At 52.2% G+C, this 20,513-nt stretch overlaps 1 protein-coding gene across 4 annotated transcripts in view; it reads left to right on the top strand.

The window, feature by feature from the left end:
• DEAF1 (DEAF1 transcription factor) overlaps positions 1-20,513 on the top strand; it is a 64,082-nt gene that overhangs the window by 33,852 nt on the left and 9,717 nt on the right. For all 4 annotated transcript variants that reach the window (XR_010118708.1, XM_055260058.2, XM_055260056.2 and 1 more), the window contains one exon: positions 18,386-18,475. Coding sequence is in view for 3 of the 4 variants with exons in the window: in XM_055260058.2 (XP_055116033.1) it covers positions 18,386-18,475 (90 nt within the window). In the remaining variant the exon portion in view is untranslated. The remainder of the gene's footprint in view (positions 1-18,385; positions 18,476-20,513) is intronic.

Here is a 20,513-nt window from a genome sequence, read left to right on the forward strand (position 1 = left end):
GTTAGGGAGGATTCCCTCTTTCTATCGATTGGAATAGTTTCAGAAGGAATGGTACCAGTTCCTCCTTGTACCTCTGGTAGAATTTGGCTGTGAATCCATCAGGTCCTGGACTCTTTTTGGTTGATAAGCTATTGATTATTGCCACAATTTCAGAACCTGTTATTGGTCTGTTCAGAGATTCAACTTCTTCCTGGTTTAGTCTTGGGAGGATGTATTTGTCGAGGAATTTATCCATTTCTTCTAGATTTTCTAGTTTATTTGCATAGAGGTGTTTGTAGTATTCTCTGATGGTAGATTGTATTTCTGTGGGATCGGTGGTGATATCCCCTTTTTCATTTTTTATTGCATCTATTTGATTCTTCTCTCTTTTCTTTATTAGTCTTGCTGGCGATCTATCAGTTTTGTTGATCTTTTCAAAAAACCAGCTCCTGGATTCATTAATTTTTTGAAGGGTTTTTTGTGTCTCTATTTCCTTCAGTTCTGCTCTGATTTTAGTTATTTCTAGCCTTCTGCTAGCTTTTGAATGTGCTTGCTCTTGCTTTTCTAGTTCTTTTAATTGTGATGTTAGGGTGTCAATTTTGGATCTTTCCTGCTTTCTCTTGTGGGCATTTAGTGCTATAAATTTCCCTCTACACACTGCTTTGAACGTGTCCCAGAGATTCTGGTATGTTGTGTCTTTGTTCTCGTTGGTTTCAAAGAACATCTTTATTTCTGCCTTCATTTCATTATGTACCCAATAGTCATTCAGGAGCAGGTTGTTCAGTTTCCATGTAGTTGAGCGGTTTTGAGTCAGTTTCCTAATCCTGAGTTCTAGTTTGATTGCACTGTGGTCTGAGAGACAGTTTGTTATAATGTCTGTTCTTTTACATTTGCTGAGGAGAGCTTTACTTCCAACTATGTGGTCAATTTTGGAATAGGTGTGGTGTGGTGCTGAAAAAAATGTATATTCTGTTGATTTGGGGTGGAGAGTTCTGTAGATGTCTATTAGGTCCACTTTGTGCAGAGCTGAGTTCAATTCCTGGATATCCTTGTTAACTTTCTGTCTTGTTGATCTGTCTAATGTTGACAGTGGGGTGTTAAAATCTCCCATTATTATTGTGTGGGAGTTTAAGTCCCTTTGTAGGTCACTCAGGACTTGCTTTATGAATCTGGGTGCTCCTGTGTTGGGTGCATATGTATTTAGGATAGTTAGCTCTTCTTGTTGAATTGATCCCTTTACCATTATATAATGGCCTTTGTCTCTTTTGATCTTTGTTGGTTTAAAGTCTATTTTATCAGAGACTAGGATTGCAACCCCTGCCTTTTTCTGTTTTCCATTTATTTGATAGATCTTCCTCCATCCCTTTATTTTGAGTCTATGTGTGTCTCTGCACATGAGATGAGTTTCCTGAATACAGCACACTGATGGGTCCTGACTCTTTATCCAGTTTGCCAGTCTGTGTCTTTTAATTGGAGCATTTAGCCCATTTACATTTAAAGTTAATATTGTTATGTGTGAATCTGATCCTGTCATTATGATGTTAGTTGGTTATTTTGCTCATTAGTTGATGCAGTTTCTTCCTAGCTTCGATGGTCTTTACAATTTGGCATGTTTTTGCAGGGGCTGGTACCGGTTGTTCCTTTCCATGTTTAGTGCTTCCTTTAGGAGCTCTTTTAGGGCAGGCCTGGTGGTGACAAAATCACTCAGCGTTTGCTTGTCTGTAAAGTATTTTATTTCTCCTTCACTTATGAAGCTTAGTTTGGCTGGATATGAAATTCTGGGTTGAAAATTCTTTTCTTTAAGAATGTTGAATATCGGCCCCCACTCTCTTCTGGCTTGTAGAGTTTCTGCCGAGAGATCAGCTGTTAGTCTGATGGGCTTCCCTTTGTGGGTAACCCGACCTTTCTCTCTGGCTGCCCTTAACATTTTTTCCTTCATTTCAACTTTGGTGAATCTGACAATTACGTGTCTTGGAGTTGCTCTTCTCGAGGAGTATCTTTGTGTCGTTCTCTGTATTTCCTGAATCTGAATGTTGGCCCCTCTTGCTAGATTGGGAAAGTTCTCCTGGATAATATCCTGCAGAGTGTTTTCCAACTTGGTTCCATTCTCCCCATCATTTTCAGGTTCACCAATCAGGCGTAGGTTTGGTCTTTTCACATAGTCCCAAATTTCTTGGAGGCTTTGTTCATTTCTTTTTATTCTTTTTTCTCTAAACTTCCCTTCTCGCTTCATTTCATTCATTTCATCTTCCATCAGCGATACCCTTTCTTCCAGTTGATCACATCTGCTACCGAGCCTTCTGCAATCTTCACGTAGTTCTCGAAACTTGGCTTTCAGCTCCACCAGCTCCTTTAAGCCCTTCTCTCCATTGGTTATTCTAGTTATCCATTCGTCTAATTTTTTTTCAAAGTTTTTAACTTCTTTGCTATTGTTTTGAATTTCCTCCCGTAGCTCGGAGTAGTTTGATCGTCTGAAGCCTTCTTCTCTCAGCTCATCAAAGTCATCCTCCGTCCAGCTTTGTTCCGTTGCTGGTGAGGAACTGTGTTCCTTTGGAGGAGGAGAGGTGCTCTGCTTTTTAGAGTTTCCAGTTTTTCTGCTCTGTTTTTTCCCCATCTTTGTGGTTTTATCTACTTTTGGTCTTTGATGATGGTGATGTACAGATGGGTTTTTGGTGTGGATGTCCTTTCTGTTTGTTAGTTTTCCTTCTAACAGACAGGACCCTCAGCTGCAGGTCTGTTGGAGTTTGCTAGAGATCCACTCCAGACCCTGTTTGGCTGGGTGTCAGCAGTGGTGGCTGCAGAACAGCGGATTTTCGTGAGACCACAAATTCAGCTGTCTGATAGTTCCTCTGGAAGTTTTGTCTCAGAGGAGTACCTGGCCGAGTGAGGTGTCATTCTGTCCCTACTGGGGGGTGCCTCCCAGTTAGGCTGCTCGGGGGTCAGGGACCCACTTTAGGAGGCAGTCTGTCCGTTCTCAGATCTCCAGCTGCGTGCTGGGAGAACCACTACTCTCTTCAAAGCTGTCAGTCAGACAGGGACATTTAAGTCTGCAGAGGTTCCTGCTGAATTTTTGTTTGTGCCCTGCCCCCAGAGGTGGAGCCTACAGAGGCAGGCAGGCCTCCTTGAGCTGTGGTGGGCTCCACCCAGTTCGAGCTTCCTGGCTGCTTTGTTTACCTAAGCAAGCCTGGGCAATGGCAGGTGCCCCTCCCCCAGCCTCGCTGCAGCCTTGCAGTTTGATCTCAGACTGCTGTGCTAGCAATCAGCAAGACTCTGTGGGCATAGGACCCTCCGTTCCAGGTGCGGGACACAATCTCCTGGTGTGCCGTTTTCCAGGCCCGTTGGAAAAGCGCAGTATTAGGGTGGGACTGACCCGATTTTCCAGGTGCCGTCTGTTACCCCTTTCTTTGACTAGGAAAGGGAACTCCCTGACCCCTTGCGCTTCCCGAGTGAGGCAATGCCTCGCCCTGCTTCGGCTCGCGCACAGTGCGCTGCACCAACTGTCCTGCACCCACTGTTTGGCACTCCCTAGTGAGATGAACCCGGTATCTCAAACGGAAATGCAGAAATCACCCGTCTTCTGTGTCGCTCAGGCTGGGAGCTGTAGACCGGAGCTGTTCCTGTTCGGCCATCTTGGCTCCATCTTCTTTTTTTTTTTATTTTTTTATTTTTGGAGACGGAGTCTTGCTCCCCAGGCTAGAGTGCAGTGACACCATCTCAGCTCACTGCAAGCTCCACCTCCCAGGTTCAAGCGATCCTCTTGCCTCAGCCTTCCAAGTAGATGGGACTACAAGTGTGCACCACCACACCTGGCTAATTCTTTGTTTTTTTGTTTTGTTTTGTTTTGAGATGGAATCTTGCTCTGTCGCCCAGGGTTGGAGTGCAGTGGCGCGATCTCAGCTCACTGCAACCTCTGCCTCCCGGGTTCAAGTGATTCTCCTGCCTCAGCCTCCCAAGTAGCTGGGACTACAGGTGCATGCCACCACGCCTGGCTAATTTTTTGTATTTTTAGTAGAAAGGAGGTTTCACCGTGTTAGCCAGGATGTTCACAATCTCCTGACCTCATGATCTGCCCGCCTGGGATTACAGGTGTGAGCCACTGTGCCCAGCCTCAGGATCTACTTCTTTTGGCTACTTTTTCCCTTCAGCATGGATCCTGTTACCCTTCTTCACACGTCCGGTACTTCCTGATTGTCTGTTGGAATTTTAGTTTGTATACTGTTTATATGGTAGAGACTGAATTCTGTTGGATTCTGTTGTCTTCCCCTGAAGAGTGTTGGGCTTTGTTCTCGCAGGCTGAATTCCTGCGGATCACCCTGAAGAGGCTCAGTGTTGATGCTGTTAGGGAAGGTCTGTCTGGCTTTTTCTTCGGCCTGACACATGCTTAGTCTTGGATCTGCGAAGGTGTGGTTTTTCTGGATGTTCCTGGGAAGCCCGCGGTGTTTTTCAGCCTCTAACTTGTGAAGGTTCAAACTCCAGACTCTTTCAGGTGGGGAGCAGCAGCCGCGGTCTCTGCTCAGTGTTCTCGGTCTTCAGCCGTCCATTTCTGCTGGGCCCCTGGGGACGCTGTGTCATCAGCTCAGGGTCAGACAGGGACGCGGGGAGCGTTTATGTGCTGGACGGGGATGTCCTTTCTCTGTGCCTGCTCCTTTCTAGAGTTTCTCCCCTCATTTTCCAGCCACTTTGTCAGCTCTGGCCAGGGTGACTGCAGCCTGCTACCATGGTGCAGCCACCCATGTCTGGTGGCCTGGGGCTGCCTCCGGGAGAAGCCATCCTGGCTACATCTCCCTGCTACGTCACCTGTCCCTGCTACGTCACCTATCCCTGCTATGTCACCTGGCTGCCTCTCTCCCCTGCTCATTTGGCAGCCAGAGCATCTGATGCCGCAGCATCACCTGGGTCCCTGCCCTGAAAGGCTGGGCTTTGAATTTTATTTGTAATTTTATGTATTTCTATGAAAGAAATGTGGCATGAAATCCCTTTATCCTTAAAATCCCGTTTGGTAGATGGCTAAGCCTTTTAAAAAGTTAGAAAGGGCGGCCCCTTTCTCGGCTGGAAGCAGCTGTTGCAGTGAACATCCCGTGCTTCTGAAAATGTCAGGAGTTAGAAGAAATGTCAGGAAGTGTTAGAAGCGATGTGTTCCCTTTCTCTAAAGCTGTGTATCGGACGTGTCATTAGTTGAATAGCTGAGCCAGGACTTAGAGTGACCAAGTGTGACGCCCTGTCCTCCTCCTGTCAGTGTGAATAGCTGAGTCAGGACTTAGAGGGTCCAAGTGTGATGCCCTGTACTTCTCCTCTCAGTGGGAATAGCTGAGCCAGGACTTAGAGTGACCGAGTGTGACGCCCTGTCCTTCTCCTCTCAGTGGGAATAGCTGAGTCAGGACTTAGAGGGTCCGAGTGTGACGCCCTGTCCTTCTCCTCTCAGTGGGAATAGCTGAGCCAGGACTTAGAGGGTCCGAGTGTGACGCCCTATCCTTCTCCTCTCAGTGTGAATAGCTGAGTCAGGACTTAGAGGGTCCAAGTGTGATGCCCTGTACTTCTCCTCTCAGTGGGAATAGCTGAGTCAGGACTTAGAGGGTCCGAGTGTGACACCCTGTCCTTATCCTCTCAGTGGGAATAGCTGAGCCAGGACTTAGAGGGTCCAAGTGTGACACCCTGTCCTTCTCCTCTCAGTGGGAATAGCTGAGCCAGGACTTAGAGGGTCCGAGTGTGACGCCCTGTCCTTCTCCTCTCAGTGGGAATAGCTGAGCCAGGACTTAGAGGGTCCGAGTGTGACGCCCTGTCCTTCTCCTCTCAGTGGGAATAGCTGAGCCAGGACTTAGAGGGTCCGAGTGTGACACCCTGTCCTTCTCCTCTCAGTGGGAATAGCTGAGCCAGGACTTAGAGGGTCCGAGTGTGACACCCTGTCCTTCTCCTCTCAGTGGGAATAGCTGAGCCAGGACTTAGAGGGTCCGAGTGTGACACCCTATCCTTCTCCTCTCAGTGGGAATAGCTGAGCCAGGACTTAGAGGGTCCGAGTGTGACGCCCTGTCCTTCTCCTCTCAGTGGGAATAGCTGAGCCAGGACTTAGAGGGTCCGAGTGTGACGCCCTATCCTTCTCCTCTCAGTGGGAATAGCTGAGCCAGGACTTAGAGGGTCCGAGTGTGACGCCCTATCCTTCTCCTCTCAGTGGGAATAGCTGAGCCAGGACTTAGAGGGTCCGAGTGTGACGCCCTGTCCTTCTCCTCTCAGTGGGAATAGCTGAGCCAGGACTTAGAGGGTCCGAGTGTGACGCCCTGTCCTTCTCCTCTCAGTGGGAATAGCTGAGCCAGGACTTAGAGGGTCCGAGTGTGACGCCCTGTCCTTCTCCTCTCAGTGGGAATAGCTGAGCCAGGACTTAGAGGGTCCGAGTGTGACGCCCTGTCCTTCTCCTCTCAGTGGGAATAGCTGAGCCAGGACTTAGAGGGTCCGAGTGTGACGCCCTATCCTTCTCCTCTCAGTGGGAATAGCTGAGCCAGGACTTAGAGGGTCCAAGTGTGATGCCCTGTACTTCTCCTCTCAGTGGGAATAGCTGAGCCAGGACTTAGAGGGTCCGAGTGTGACACCCTATCCTTCTCCTCTCAGTGGGAATAGCTGAGTCAGGACTTAGAGGGTCCAAGTGTGATGCCCTGTACTTCTCCTCTCAGTGGGAATAGCTGAGTCAGGACTTAGAGGGTCCGAGTGTGACACCCTGTCCTTCTCCTCTCAGTGTGAATAGCTGAGTCAGGACTTAGAGGGTCCAAGTGTGATGCCCTGTACTTCTCCTCTCAGTGGGAATAGCTGAGCCAGGACTTAGAGTGACCGAGTGTGACGCCCTGTCCTTCTCCTCTCAGTGTGAATAGCTGAGTCAGGACTTAGAGGGTCCAAGTGTGATGCCCTGTACTTCTCCTCTCAGTGGGAATAGCTGAGCCAGGACTTAGAGGGTCCGAGTGTGACACCCTATCCTTCTCCTCTCAGTGGGAATAGCTGAGTCAGGACTTAGAGGGTCCGAGTGTGATGCCCTGTACTTCTCCTCTCAGTGGGAATAGCTGAGCCAGGACTTAGAGGGTCCGAGTGTGACACCCTGTCCTTCTCCTCTCAGTGGGAATAGCTGAGTCAGGACTTACAGGGTCCGAGTGTGACACCCTGTCCTTCTCCTGTCAGTGTGAATAGCTGAGTCAGGACTTAGAGGGTCCGAGTGTGATGCCCTGTACTTCTCCTCTCAGTGGGAATAGCTGAGCCAGGACTTAGAGGGTCCGAGTGTGACGCCCTGTCCTCTTCCTCTCGGTGTGAATAGCTGAGCCAGGACTTAGAGTGACCGAGTGTGACACCCTGTCTTCCTCCTCTCGGTGTGAATAGCTGGAGTCAGGACTTAGAGGCTCCGAATGTGATACCCTTTCTGTCTTCCTCCTCTCAGTGCCATGGCTTGGGGTGGACGCTGCTTCACACTCCTGCAGGGTGGCCCAGACACAGTGGGTTTCATTTTCTTTTTTTTTTTCTTTTCTCTGGTGGCTACAAAAGTGAACTTTTTTCTTTTTTCTTTTTCTTTTTTTCTTGAGACAGATTTTCACTCTTGTTGCCCAGGCTGGAGTGCAATGGCGTGATCTTGGCTCACAGCAACCTCTGCCTCCTGGGTTCAAGGGATTCTTCTACCTCAGCCTCCTGAGTAGCTGGGAATACAGGCATGTGCCACCATGCCCGGCTAATTTTTGTATTTTTAGTAGAGACAGGGTTTCTTCATGTCGGTCAGGCTGGTCTCGAACTCCCAACCTCACGTGATCCGCCCACCTCAGCCTCCCAAAGAGCTGGGATTATAGGCATGAGCCACCACACCTGGCCCTATTTTGTCCATTTTCTTGAGACATCTTTAATAAATGAACGTATAACTTCGGGAAGCCATGCTAGCAGACAGGACCACAGTGCTTTCCGTGAGGTGGCCATCTCCTAGAGCCCAGCAGACCAGACCTTCACAAGAAAAACCGCTGAGGAGATGGAGGAGGAAAGGCCAAAAGCCTGGTGTTCACTGCAGAGGCAGTCACTGAGGAGATAGAGGCGGAGGGGCCAAAAGCCTGGTTATCACTCCAGCGGCAGTCGCTGAGGCGATGGGAGAGGAAAGGCCAAAAGCCTGGTATTCACTCCAGAGGCAGTCTTTTTTTGTTGTTGTTGAGTCTCACTCTGTCACCCAGGCTGAAGTGCAGTGGCAGGATCTTGGCTCACTGCAACCTCCGCCTCCCGGGTTCAAGCGATTCTCCTGCCTCAGTCTCCTGAGTGGCTGGAATTACAGGCATGCGCCACCACGACTGGCTAATTTTTGTATTTTTAGTACAGATGGGGTTTCGCCCTATTAGCCAGGCTGGTTTTCAACTCCTGAGTTCAGGTGATCCACTCTCCTTGGCCTCCCAAAGTGCTGGGATTACAGGCGTGAGCCACCACGCCCAGCTAGGTTTTGTTTTTTTTTATAGAGACAGGATCTCGCTATGTTGCCGAGGCTGGTCCTGAACACCTGGTCTCAAGGTATTCACCGAGTCAGCCTCCCAGAGTGCTGGGACTCTAGGCCTGAGCCCCTGCTTCTGGCCCCCAGGCCAGTAGTAAAAAGCAAGATATCATCCCTTTCAGAGCATCAGGACGGCAGTTGTGCTCAGGGAGGCTGGGAATGGGCATTGTGCCCCCTGGGGGTATGGCACGGTCACTTGCCTGAGGAGAGATTCATGGTGCCGCTGTCCCCTGCTGCCCTGCTGAGGGCTGATATGGTGAACAGTCACGGGCACTTGGAGACGTGGTTGTGCCTGGTGCTGTATGCATGAAGCCGTTCTAGCAAAGGTGGTGGTCACTTGGACCATTGTGGTGCCATCATGGCTACAGCACCCAGGCAGGAGCAGGGCCGCTGGGTCCTGGTGAGATGATGGTTCTGAATTAGATGTGGAGATTTCTTTGAGATCAGCCCCACAGGTATCTTACGAGGGCTCGGGGGTGAGGCTCAGAAGTCCTACAAGGAGGGGCCTCTAAACCTGTGTCCCTTCAGCCTGCGGCAACAGCAGCGCGGAGCGGCCTCCGGGAGCCTAGGGGGCGCCTGGGCAGGGCGGGAGTTGGAAGTTGGCGAGGGGAGGAAGGTGGTCGCATGTTGGCGTCCTCCTGCCCTGTAGGAAGTACTGAATGGTTCCCCACAACAGTAGGATGAAAATGAGTTTCCCTTCCCTGATCCCACGCCACTGCAGAATGGGAGGAAGGCTTTATGCCGGGGTGTCCAATCTTTTCCCTGGGCCACACTGGAAGAAGAGGAATTCTCTTGGGCCACACGTTAAAAATCTCATAATTTTTTTTGTTTTATGAGACGGAATCTTGCTCTGTCGCCCAGGCTGGAGTGCAGTGGTGCGATCTCGGCTCACCACACACAACCTCTGCCTCCTGGGTTCAAGCGATTCTCTTGCTTCAGCCTCTTGAGTAAGTGGGATTACAGGTGTGCACTACTGCACCCAGCTAGTTTTTGTATTTTGCCATGTTGGCCAGGCTGGTCTTGGACTCCTGACCTCAGGTGATCCGCCCACCTCGGCCTCTCAAAGTGTTGGGATTATAGGCGTGAGCCACGGCGCCCGGCCCATGATGTTTTAAGAAAGTTTACGAATGTGTGTTGGGCCTCATGCAAAGCCATCCTGGGCTGCATGCGGCCCACGGGCCATGGGTTGGACAAGCTTGCTTTGTGCCATTAAATTGTTATTTGTAATTAGTGCTGGAAAGGAAGGGTTTGAAAGGCAGACAATGCTGTCTCTGAATGGAAAGGTCCATGTGTGGGAATGAGGAAGCCTTGCTCATGAGCAGCCTGACAGAGCAGCCGTGCCTCCAGCAGTGGGAGGGCAGGCCTGATGCTGCCGCTTCCACATTCTATCTGGAATGTTTGTTTTTGAGACGGAGTTTCACTCTTGTTGCCCAGGCTGGAGTGCAGTGGTGCAATCTCAGCTCACTGCAACCTGTGCCTCCCAGGTTCAAGCGATTCTTCTGCCTCAGCCTCCCGAGTAGGTGGGGTTACAGGCGCTTGCCACCACACCTGGCTAATTTTTGTATTTTTAGTAGACGCGGTGTTTCACCATGTTGGCCAGGCTGCTGTTGAACCCCTGACCTCAGGTTATCCACCTGCCTCAGCCTTCCAAAGTGCTGGGATTACAGGCATGAGCCTCCGTGCCTGGCCTTTTATCTGGAATTAAAAAAAAAAAAAAAATCAAATGTAGCCCAGCTGAAGCTATTAAGGGGATTGTTGCCAGTTTTAACCATGGGAGATCTGCATTCGTGTGTATGTAATGAGCTCTGCAGAGATTCCACAAGGCAGAAGAGCAGATGCCCTTGGCTGTCAAGGGCACAGTGTCCAGTGGAAGCCAGCCGAGTGGCTGCAGGGTCTTGGACTCACTGCCCTGGCCTCAGCTTGTTGTTGGCCATGCTGCCCTGAGCGCAAACCCCATTCCTCCAGCCTGTCCCCGTTTCTAGTAGCTCTCTCTCAGGCTTTCTCCAGTCTCCCTAACTTACTTTTAAAGTGTTAAATATAGTACAGCACAGAAGGGTATGAAAGGGAGAAGAATACATAAGTTGGACAGTAAATAACAATGTCATTGACTCCTAGGAAGCTCAGAAATAGGTCTGTGCTGTGCCTGGATGACGCCTCTGTGCCTGGGGATCTGGAAGGATGGAGCCAGACCCCAGAGCAGCCGCTTCCCCGCGGGGCCTCTCCCGACACCGTAAGGCCGCCAGTACCACAAGCAGCACCGAGAGGGGCTTGTGTTTCAGTGACATTTCCTTGAAGTCCAGGTATGGGGCTTTTGTAGATGAGGGCTTTTGCCTGCCTTGTTCTGCAGTGTTAGCCTAACACTCAGGTGAGCCAAATGGGCCTGGCGAGACCCGAAACAGCGTAGTCACCTGTTCTGCATCAAAGGTCAGATTCCAAAGCTGGACCAATGTCCTGCCGTGGCCGAGTGAGCGAGGGTTGCTGGTGTCTTTGGGATACTTGGGAGCAGCCCGCCGTCCCCGTGTCCCCAGGGAACTCTTCGAAGCACCCCCGGCAGCGTGGAAGCCCCCGGAAATGCAGCCTTGTAGTCTCCCGAGGGAGCCGGGGGTGTGGTGGTGGGAGGGGCGGCCAGGTGCCCGGGACGGGGTGAGGCGGTGCTGGCGGGGCAGGCTGGGAAAAGGTGCCCGGGACGGGGTGAGGCAGCACTGGCAGGGCAGGCTGGGAAAAGGTGCCCGGGATGGGGTGAGGCAGCACTGGCAGGGCAGGCTGGGAAAAGGTGCCCGGGATGGGGTGAGGCGGCACTGGCAGGGTAGGCTGGGAAAAGGTGCCCGGGACGGGGTGAGGCGGCAGTGGCGGGGCAGGCTGGGAAAAGGTGCCCGGGATGGGGTGAGGCGGCAGTGGCGGGGCAGGCTGGGAAAAGGTGCCCGGGACGGGGTGAGGCAGCACTGGCAGGGTAGGCTGGGAAAAGCACAGAGGTGGCTTTGCAGTCCCACTTCAGCGGGACCCTGCGTGACCAGCGGGATGAGGTGTGTGGGCTTTCGGGGGCAGGGGCAGGGACAGGTTGTAAATTTGATTTTGCCCGATGCTTCCTCAGAGACCTGTATCATGGTCATTTCATAGAAACGGCAAACTCTGTCCCAGCTCAAAAGGATGCTATTAGACTAATCCTTTGATCTCCTTACGTGTGCGGCTCAGCTTTCAGATAAACCTGCTTGATTTTTTGAGGGTTTTCTCTTATTTCAGTTGCTTCCTCGAGGGAGAGTAATCCAGTCTAATTTGCATTTCTCTTACTTTTTTTTTTTTTTTTTTTTTTTTTGAGACGGAGTCTCGCTCTGTCTCCCAGGCTGGAGTGCAGTGGCCCGATCTCAGCTCACGACAACCTCCGCCTCCCAGGTTCAAGCGATTCTCCTGCCTCAGCCTCCCAAGTAGCTGGGACTACAGGCGTCTGCCACCACGCCCGGCTAATTTCTGTATTTTTAGTAGAGATGGGGTTTTACCATATTGGCCAGGCTGGTCTTGAACTCCTGACCTTGTGATCCGCCCGCCTCAGTCTCCCAAAGCGCTGGGATTACAGGCATGAGCCACCACACCCGGCCGTATTTCTCTTACTTTTAAGCTGAGCTGCTGCGCCCTCACGGGACACGGTCATGGGGAGCCCTCTGCCCCATGGTGGGCATTGGTGAAGCCACAGTGGTCCCGGGGACAGACCTCAAGGGTGAGCAGCAGCAGCCCCTTGGGCCCCGCCTGCCCGAGCCCCGCCTGGCCCCGCCTGCCCTGTGTTGGGGACTTTGTATTTCAGCCTCCTTGCAGGGTGACGCTGGGACTCCCCAGCTTCCAGTTCACGGCTTCAGGGTCCAGCAGGTTCTCCTGAAGCCCCGTCTACCGCCGGCTTCCTGCTCACTCTCCCCTCTCCCGCTCCGTCTCTCCAGAGGAGGCCAGGCCTGTGGAATTAGGTGGCTGCTTCACCTGAACTCACTGCAGTGCTGGGAAAGGAGCCTCTGGGACTAGACCCAGGAGCGGATCTGCAAAGGCTACTCAGGGTTCTCCCAGAGGCTCTGAACCCCAAGGCCAACTCGCCCTCCAATCACCTGGCCCCTGAAGCAGGCAGAGGCCCCTGTGCACAGTGGGCCTGTGGCCCCAGTTGGTTCAGGTGTGATGGTGACATGGAGTTGGCTCCATCGAGGCTCCTGGCAGTGTTCACATCCTCTAAGAATAAGTCGTAAAGAAAGCACTCCTCGTGAGATACACAATCCACCAGGCTGCCTCCAACCACAGCCTCAGCTCCATCTGGGGTGTGTCTAGGTTTTCTTTTTCATTATTTTTTTATCATCTGAGACATGTTCTCCCTCTGTCACCCAGGCTGGAGTGCACTGGTGCGACCTCCGCTGACTGCAACCTCCACCTCCCAGGCTCAAGCAATCCTCTCACCTCAGCCTCTCTAGTAGCTGAGAGGTGCATGCCACCATGCCCAGCTAATTTTTGTTTTTTTTTGTTTTTGTAGAGACAGGGTTTTGCCATGTCACCCAGGCTGGCCTTAAACTCTTGGGCTCAAGCGATGCTCCCGCCTCGGCCTCCCAAAGTGCTGGGATTACAGGTGTAGCCACCGTGCCTGGCCAGTATCTAGGTTTTCAAGTTAGACTTACTTTTATTTGCAGAAAGAATAATGAATACATTATTAACTTATTCTTTGTTAGTTAGAAATTAATAGGCATTTTGTATGTGATCTTATGGTCTTACTCTTGGTTGGCTGTTTCTAAAGGAGTGGCTTTGTCATCTGTAATTCGTCTAATTTAAAAATCAATTATAATGAAACCAGCATATGTGATTCACAAGGCTTTTTTCCACCTGGACCAAAGTACAGCAGCTATTGTGTTGCCAAAGGTAGGTGTGTTCCTGTTGTGTGATGTGCAGATGGGGGGCCCCTGCAGCAGGGAATGCAGGCCAGGAAACCCCTTCGCAGTCTACTGAGGGTCCAGACCCGCTGCTCGGGCAGGACTCCCCACAGGGTGCTCTGCTGCAGTCTCCTCGTCTGCCCGCCCGCGGCCCAGAGAATTCTGAATGCCAATGGCAATGCCAGCTGCTTGGCAGCATGAGCTTCTCGGGGCGCCCGGGCAGGCCTGGGCACTTCTGCTCTCTGTGCCATCCGCAGTCCTGTGATTTCCTGACGGTTTCCTGAAAGCGCAGAATGGGACTTGTCGATGTCCTTGGCTGCAGAAACACGGTTTCTTGTCCTAACCTTCTGCAACGCACACTCACCTCTTCCGCAGTAATGAATGTTTTTTTTTTTTTTTTTTTTGAGACGGAGTCTCGCTCTGTCACCCAGGCTGGAGTGCAGTGGCGCGTTCTCAGCTCACTGCAAGCTCTGCCTCCTGGGTTCACGCCATTCTCCTGCCTCAGCCTCCCGAGTAGCCGGAACTACAGGCACCTGCCAACACGCCTGGCTAATTTTTTTGTATTTTTAGTAGAGACAGGGTTTCACCGTGTTAGCCAGGATGGTCTCGATCTCCTGACCTCGTGATCCGCCTGACTCGGCCTCCCAAATTGGTGGGATTACAGGCGTGAGCCACCGTGCCCGGCTAATGAAAGGTTATTTTTAAAAATAAACGTATTTCGGGATAATTTTAGGTTTACAGAAAAGTGGCAAAGTGAGCACAGAGGGTCCCTTCTGCCACTCCGCAGCCTCCCCTCTGTAACTTCTAAGCCCACAGGGCATGGCTGTTGTAGCTGAGAAACCAGCGCTGGGTGTCACTGTGAACTCCAGACTTTGAATTTCACTGTCAACGTCCTGTTTCTGCTCTAGGACCTTGTCCCCGCTGCCACCTGTGGGAGACGGCCTCCCGTGCACCATTTGCCCAGCACCCTCAGGCCTGTGACTGTCTCTCAGTCTTTCCTTGTCTTCCGTGCCCTGCAGTTCTGAGAGGGCCTGGCCAGGCAGTTTGTCCAGGTGCCCCGATCCAGGCTTGTCTTGTGCTTTCTCGTGGGGGTGGACGACAGGTTTCAGGGAGGGGTGCCGCCGCCTGTCTCACCCCACTGTGGTGTCCCTGACATCCAAGTGACATTACAGACAGCTCTGACCTTCCTCACCAGAGTCAGGTGTCTGCAGGTGTTTCCTTGGTGACAGGATTGCTTCTCCCTTTGCAATTTAGTCAGGGAGCAAGTCCATGACCGTGGGGGGCTTCTCCTAGACAGCGGAGGATCCGGAATAGTTTGGACTTATATTTATTTATTTGATCATTTGTTTGTATCAGGATGGGCTCATTTTATATATGTTTTAAACTCTGAGCTAGAATGCAACACTACTTTTTTGTGAATCACACTGTCTGTCCTTGGCCCTAGGGAGCTCCTGCCGTCGGCTCCTGGGTCCCCTGATGCACCCCCGTCAACAGACTTTTCATTTCGGGGCATGTCCTGACTTCCTGGCACTGCAGGGTGCTCCAGGCTCCTCCTGCATTCCCTGCCCTGGCCCGGGAATCAGCCCCTTCTCCAAGGAGCCCCGGGTCCTTTTATTGGAGAGTCTTAGTGAGGCCTGGGTGCCAGGTGGGTGCCAGGTGGGTCCGGTGTTGCTGGGATGTTGTCACTTGGAGGCCCTCAGCTGCAGAGCAGGGACGAGGGTGTCACCTGTGTGTATGAACATCTCCGCAGCCACTTCTGTATCTGTGAAGAGAACATGAGTTCATGCTACTGCCTCTGACTGTAATTCAGACCCCAAAGCTCCTTCTAACCTTCCTAGAGCGTTATTTTTTAGTTTTTTTTTTTTTTAAAGAAAAAAGTTTTGCAAAGGGCATACTGCAAAAGGCCCAAGCAGTTGAAAGTCCCAGCTGAGGCCGAAGAGGCGCCTGTGAGGCAACAGGACAGGCTTCCCGTTCAGTTTAGGGGTGCTGTCCTCCAGGAACTATGCTGGGGGGCAAGTACAGGACGTCCTGGTGTGTGGTGCTCAGGGACTGCTGGACACGGAGCCTTGCGCCCTTCTCAGCGTGGGGGCCGCTCCCCGGGACAGTAGACCACGCTCCCGCCAGCCTCCCACCCCACCTGACCTCTGTCTGTGAGGGGCTGGACCAGGGTCCTGCCTGGCCTGGCCATCCACGGAGCAACCCAGGATGTTAATAAAGCCTACAGAAGCTGTGTTCTCCTTCAAGAAACTTCTCTGTGGTTACAGACTTTTTAAGAAATATTTTGTCGGCCGGGCACGGTGGCTCATGCTGGTAATCCCAGCATTTTGGGAGGCCAAGGCAGGCAGATCACCTGAGGTCAGGAGTTTGAGACCAGCCTGGCCAACAGGGCGAAACCCCATCTCTACTAAAAATACAAAAATTAGCCAGGCATGGTGGCAAGCGCCTATAATCCCGGCTACTTGGGAGGCCAAGTTGGAAGCATTGCTTGAACCTGGGCGGTGGTGGTTACAGTGAGCTGAGATCGTGCCACTGCACTCCAGCCTGGGCGACAGAGCGAGACTCCATCTCAAAAAAAAAAAAAAAAAAAAAAATTTTATCATTTAAAGTAGAGGCACAGGCGAGGCGTGGTGGCTCCTGCCTGTAATCCCAGCACTTTGGGAGGCCGACTCAGGTGGATCATTTGAGGTCAGGAGTTCAAGACCAGCCTGACCAATATGGTGAAACCCCATCTGTACTAAAAGTACAAAAAAATTAGCCAGGCGTGGTGGTCCGTGCCTGTAGTCCAGCTGTGGGGAGGCTGAGGCACGAGAATCACTTGAACCCAGGAGGTGGAGGTTGCAGTGAGCCAAGATTGCACCACTGCACTCCAGCCTGGGCAACAGAGCGAGACTTTGTCTCAAAAATGAATAAATAAATAAATAAAAGGCTGGGTGCAGTGGCTCAAGCCCGTAATCCCAGCACTTTGGAAGGCCAAGGCAGGTGGATCATGAGATCAAGAGATCGAGACCATCCTGGCCAACATGGTGAAACCCCGTCTCTACTAAAAAAAAAAAAAAAAAAAAAAAAAAAAAAATTAGCCAGGTGTGGTGGCGGGCACCTGTAGTCTCAGCTACTTGGGAGGTTGAGGCAGGAGAATCACTTGAACCCGGGAGGCAGAGGTTGCAGTGAGCTGAGATCGTGCCACTGCACTCCAGCCTGGCGACAGAGTGAGACTCCGTTTCAAAAAAAATAATAATAAATAAATAAATAAATAAAGTAGAGGCAGGGGGCAACCTAAATTAGCACCAAAATTCCTCCTAATGCTCCTGTTTTCTGAAGTGAGTGACTGAATGTTGGAGCTCTGAATGTCTTACAACTGGGAAAATGTTAAAGATCACGTTTGCAAAGATGAGAGGCAAGCATCAGAGCAGAACCTGGGAGCAGGTCTGCACGCGTGCAGGAGCCGTGTGGCCGCACTGGAGTTGTTTCCTGTGCTGCTCACATACGCTGCCACTCACCCACTGGCCACGGCCCCTCCCGCAGCACCTGCGGATGATATGAGCGCGTACCGGGCGTGTGGGTCGCGGCGCCAAGGCCTCTCCTAGGCCTGGTGGTCTTCTCTGTCTCAGAGAGCATTGACGGCAGAGCTCACAACTGTCAAGCACATTAGTCATGCTGCAAACATTAATCATTGACAGCATGTTGACCTATGTGCTGATTAAAAAGAAAAGCTCCAATCATGTAATTCCAGGAGAAAGTATACAAACCTCTGGTGTCATCTTTTCAATCCACCACAGAAACCGGCTCGGGTGGACAGTGGGGGTGTTGGCTGTGGCACCGCTGCAGCAGTTTGGGACACACGCCTGCCACGGTGCGCCCAGGCTGACGCCCACAGCCCTGCTCAGGAGTGCTGGGAGCGGTGGACTCCTGAGTTTGATTTTCTGTGCTGGCCTGGCTGGAGTGAAGCTCCTTGGAGTTTGGAGAAAGATTTCCATGCTGATTTCCCTTTGTTTTTTTGTTTGTTTTTGTTTTTGTTTTTTGAGACAGTCTTGCTCTGTCACCCAGGCTGGAGTGCAGTGGTGCGATCTCAGGGTTTCACTGTGTTAGCCAGGATGGTCTCGATCTCCTAACTTCGTGATCTGCCCACCTCAGCCTCCCAAAGTGCTGGGATTACAGGCACGAGCCACCGCATCCGGTCCTGATTTCCCTTTTTTTTGAGACAAGAGTCTCGCTCTGTCACCCAGGCTGGAGTGCAGTAGTGTGATCTCGGCTCACTGAAACCTCCACCTCCCGGGTGCAAGTGATTCTCCCACCTCAGCCCCCCAAGTAGCTGGGATTACAGGCGGCCACCACCACACCCAGCTAATTTTTGTATTATTATTAGAGATGGGGTTTTGCAACGTTGGCTGTGCTGAACTCCTGACCTCAGGTGATCCGCCTGCCTCGGCTGCCCAAAGTCCTGGGACTACAGGTGTGAGCCACTGCTCCTGGCCCATGCTGATCTTCCAGTGAATGAATGTAGGGGGCAAACTGCACTGAGGCCAGGAAAGAGCTGATTCTGGAGGTGATGAGAATGTTCTGAGCAGCACTGGGGCGGAGGCCCAGTCAAGAGTCCAATGGGGGCTGGGCGCAGTAGCTCACGCCTGTAATCCCAGCACTTTGGGAGGCCGAGGCAGGTGGATCACGAGGTCAGGGGTTCGAGACCAGCCTGACCAACACGGTGAAACCCTGTCTCAACTAAAAATACAAAAATTAGAAATATAAAAGTTAGCTGGGCGTGGTGGCGGGCACCTCTAACTCCAGCTACTCAGGAGGCTGAGGCAGGAGAATTGCTTGAACCCAGGAGGCGGAGGTTGCAGTGAGCCGAGATCGCGCCATTGCACTCCAGCCTGGGGGACAGAGCGAGACTCCGTCTCAAAAAAAAAAAAAAAAAGTCCAATGGGGTGACCGGAGACCTCGGGGCCTCCCGCCTGCACCTGCCTCTGTCCCCGGCGTCTCAGAGGCTCTCCGTGGCCACGTCACTGACCGGCCTCTTGTGTCCTTTTTGCAGCAGTCCTGCGTTAACTGTGGCCGGGAGGCTATGAGCGAGTGCACGGGCTGCCACAAGGTCAACTACTGCTCCACCTTCTGCCAGCGCAAGGTAGGTCTCACCTGCACCACGCCCAGTGCCCCCACCTCCTCCCTCGCTACGAAGACCCCTGGGTGGCCCTCTCTCGCCTTGTGGTCCTGGTGCCTCAGACCACGCCTGACTCCTCTCCCTGTCCCTCCCTCTGGGAATCCGGGGCTCCTGCCTGGCTCCGTGAAGACCCTGCAGAAGGCTCACATGTGCCATGGCCAGGTAGTGCTCGCATGTGAGGCCCCACAGGTGGTGGCTGGAAACCCTGAGGGCTGCTGGTCAGCGCTTCCCAGCCCTCCACACCCCTGCACAGCCACGCAAGAGACTGTCCACAGTTCCTCTACTCAGCCCTCCGCACCCCTGCAGAGCCACACAAGAGACTGTCCACAGTTCCTCTATTATTCAGCCCTCCACACCCCTGCACAGCCACGCAAGAGAGACTGTCCACAGTTCCTCTTATTCAGCCCTCCACACTCCTGCAGAGCCACACAAGAGACTGTCCACAGCTCCTCTATTATTCAGCCCTCCACACCCCTGCACAGCCACGCAAGAGAGACTGTCCACAGTTCCTCTATTCAGCCCTCCACACTCCTGCAGAGCCACGCAAGAGACTGTCCACAGTTCCTCTATTATTCAGCCCTCCGCACCCCTGCAGAGCCACGCAAGAGAGACTGTCCACACTTCCTCTACTCAGCCCTCTGCACCCCTGCAGAGCCACGCAAGAGAGACTGTCCACAGTTCCTCTATTATTCAGCCCTCCACACCCCTGCAGAGCCACGCAAGAGAGACTGTCCACAGTTCCTCTATTATTCAGCCCTCCACACCCCTGCAGAGCCACGCAAGAGAGACTGTCCACACTTCCTCTACTCAGCCCTCCGCACCCCTGCAGAGCCACGCAAGAGAGACTGTCCACAGTTCCTCTATTATTCAGCCCTCCACACCCCTGCAGAGCCACGCAAGAGACTGTCCACAGTTCCTCTATTATTCAGCCCTCCACACCCCTGCAGAGCCACGCAAGTGACTGTCCACAGTTCCGCTATTATTCAGCCTTCCGCACCCCTGCAGCCTTCCGCACCCCTGCAAGAGAGACTGTCCACAGTTCCTCTATTATTCAGCCCTCCGCACCCCTGCAGAGCCACATAAGAGACTGTCCACAGTTCCTCTATTATTCAGCCCTCCGCACCCCTGCAGAGCCACATAAGAGACTGTCCACAGTTCCTCTATTATTCAGCCCTCCACACTCCTGCAGAGCCACACAAGAGACTGTCCACAGTTCCTCTATTATTCAGCCCTCCTCACCCCTGCAGAGCCACGCAAGAGACTGTCCACAATTCCTCTATTATTCAGCCCTCCTCACCCCTGCACAGCCACGCAAGAGAGACTGTCCACAGTTCCTCTACTCAGCCCTCCGCACCCCTGCAGAGCCACGCAAGAGACTGTCCACAGTTCCTCTATTATTCAGCCCTCCTCACCCCTGCAGAGCCACGTAAGAGACTGTCCACAGTTCCTCTATTATTCAGCCCTCCACACTCCTGCAGAGCCACACAAGAGACTGTCCACAGTTCCTCTATTATTCAGCCCTCCGCACCCCTGCAGAGCCACGTAAGAGACTGTCCACAGTTCCTCTATTATTCAGCCCTCCACACTCCTGCAGAGCCACACAAGAGACTGTCCACAGTTCCTCTATTATTCAGCCCTCCTCACCCCTGCAGAGCCACGCAAGAGACTGTCCACAGTTCCTCTATTATTCAGCCCTCCTCACCCCTGCACAGCCACGCAAGAGAGACTGTCCACAGTTCCTCTACTCAGCCCTCCGCACCCCTGCAGAGCCACGCAAGAGACTGTCCACAGTTCCTCTATTATTCAGCCCTCCTCACCCCTGCACAGCCACGCAAGAGACTGTCCACAGTTCCTCTATTATTCAGCCCTCCGCTCCACAGAAATTCAAGATAAATTTTGTAGGCTAGAAACGGTAGTTCAGGATTGTATAACTTTTTCTACCATAATCAGAGTACTTGGGAGCATTTAGTCACTCTTTTTTTTTTTTTTTTTTTTTTTTTGA

This window comes from Symphalangus syndactylus, chromosome 21 (assembly GCF_028878055.3).
Source record: "Symphalangus syndactylus isolate Jambi chromosome 21, NHGRI_mSymSyn1-v2.1_pri, whole genome shotgun sequence".
Taxonomy (NCBI): domain Eukaryota; kingdom Metazoa; phylum Chordata; class Mammalia; order Primates; family Hylobatidae; genus Symphalangus; species Symphalangus syndactylus.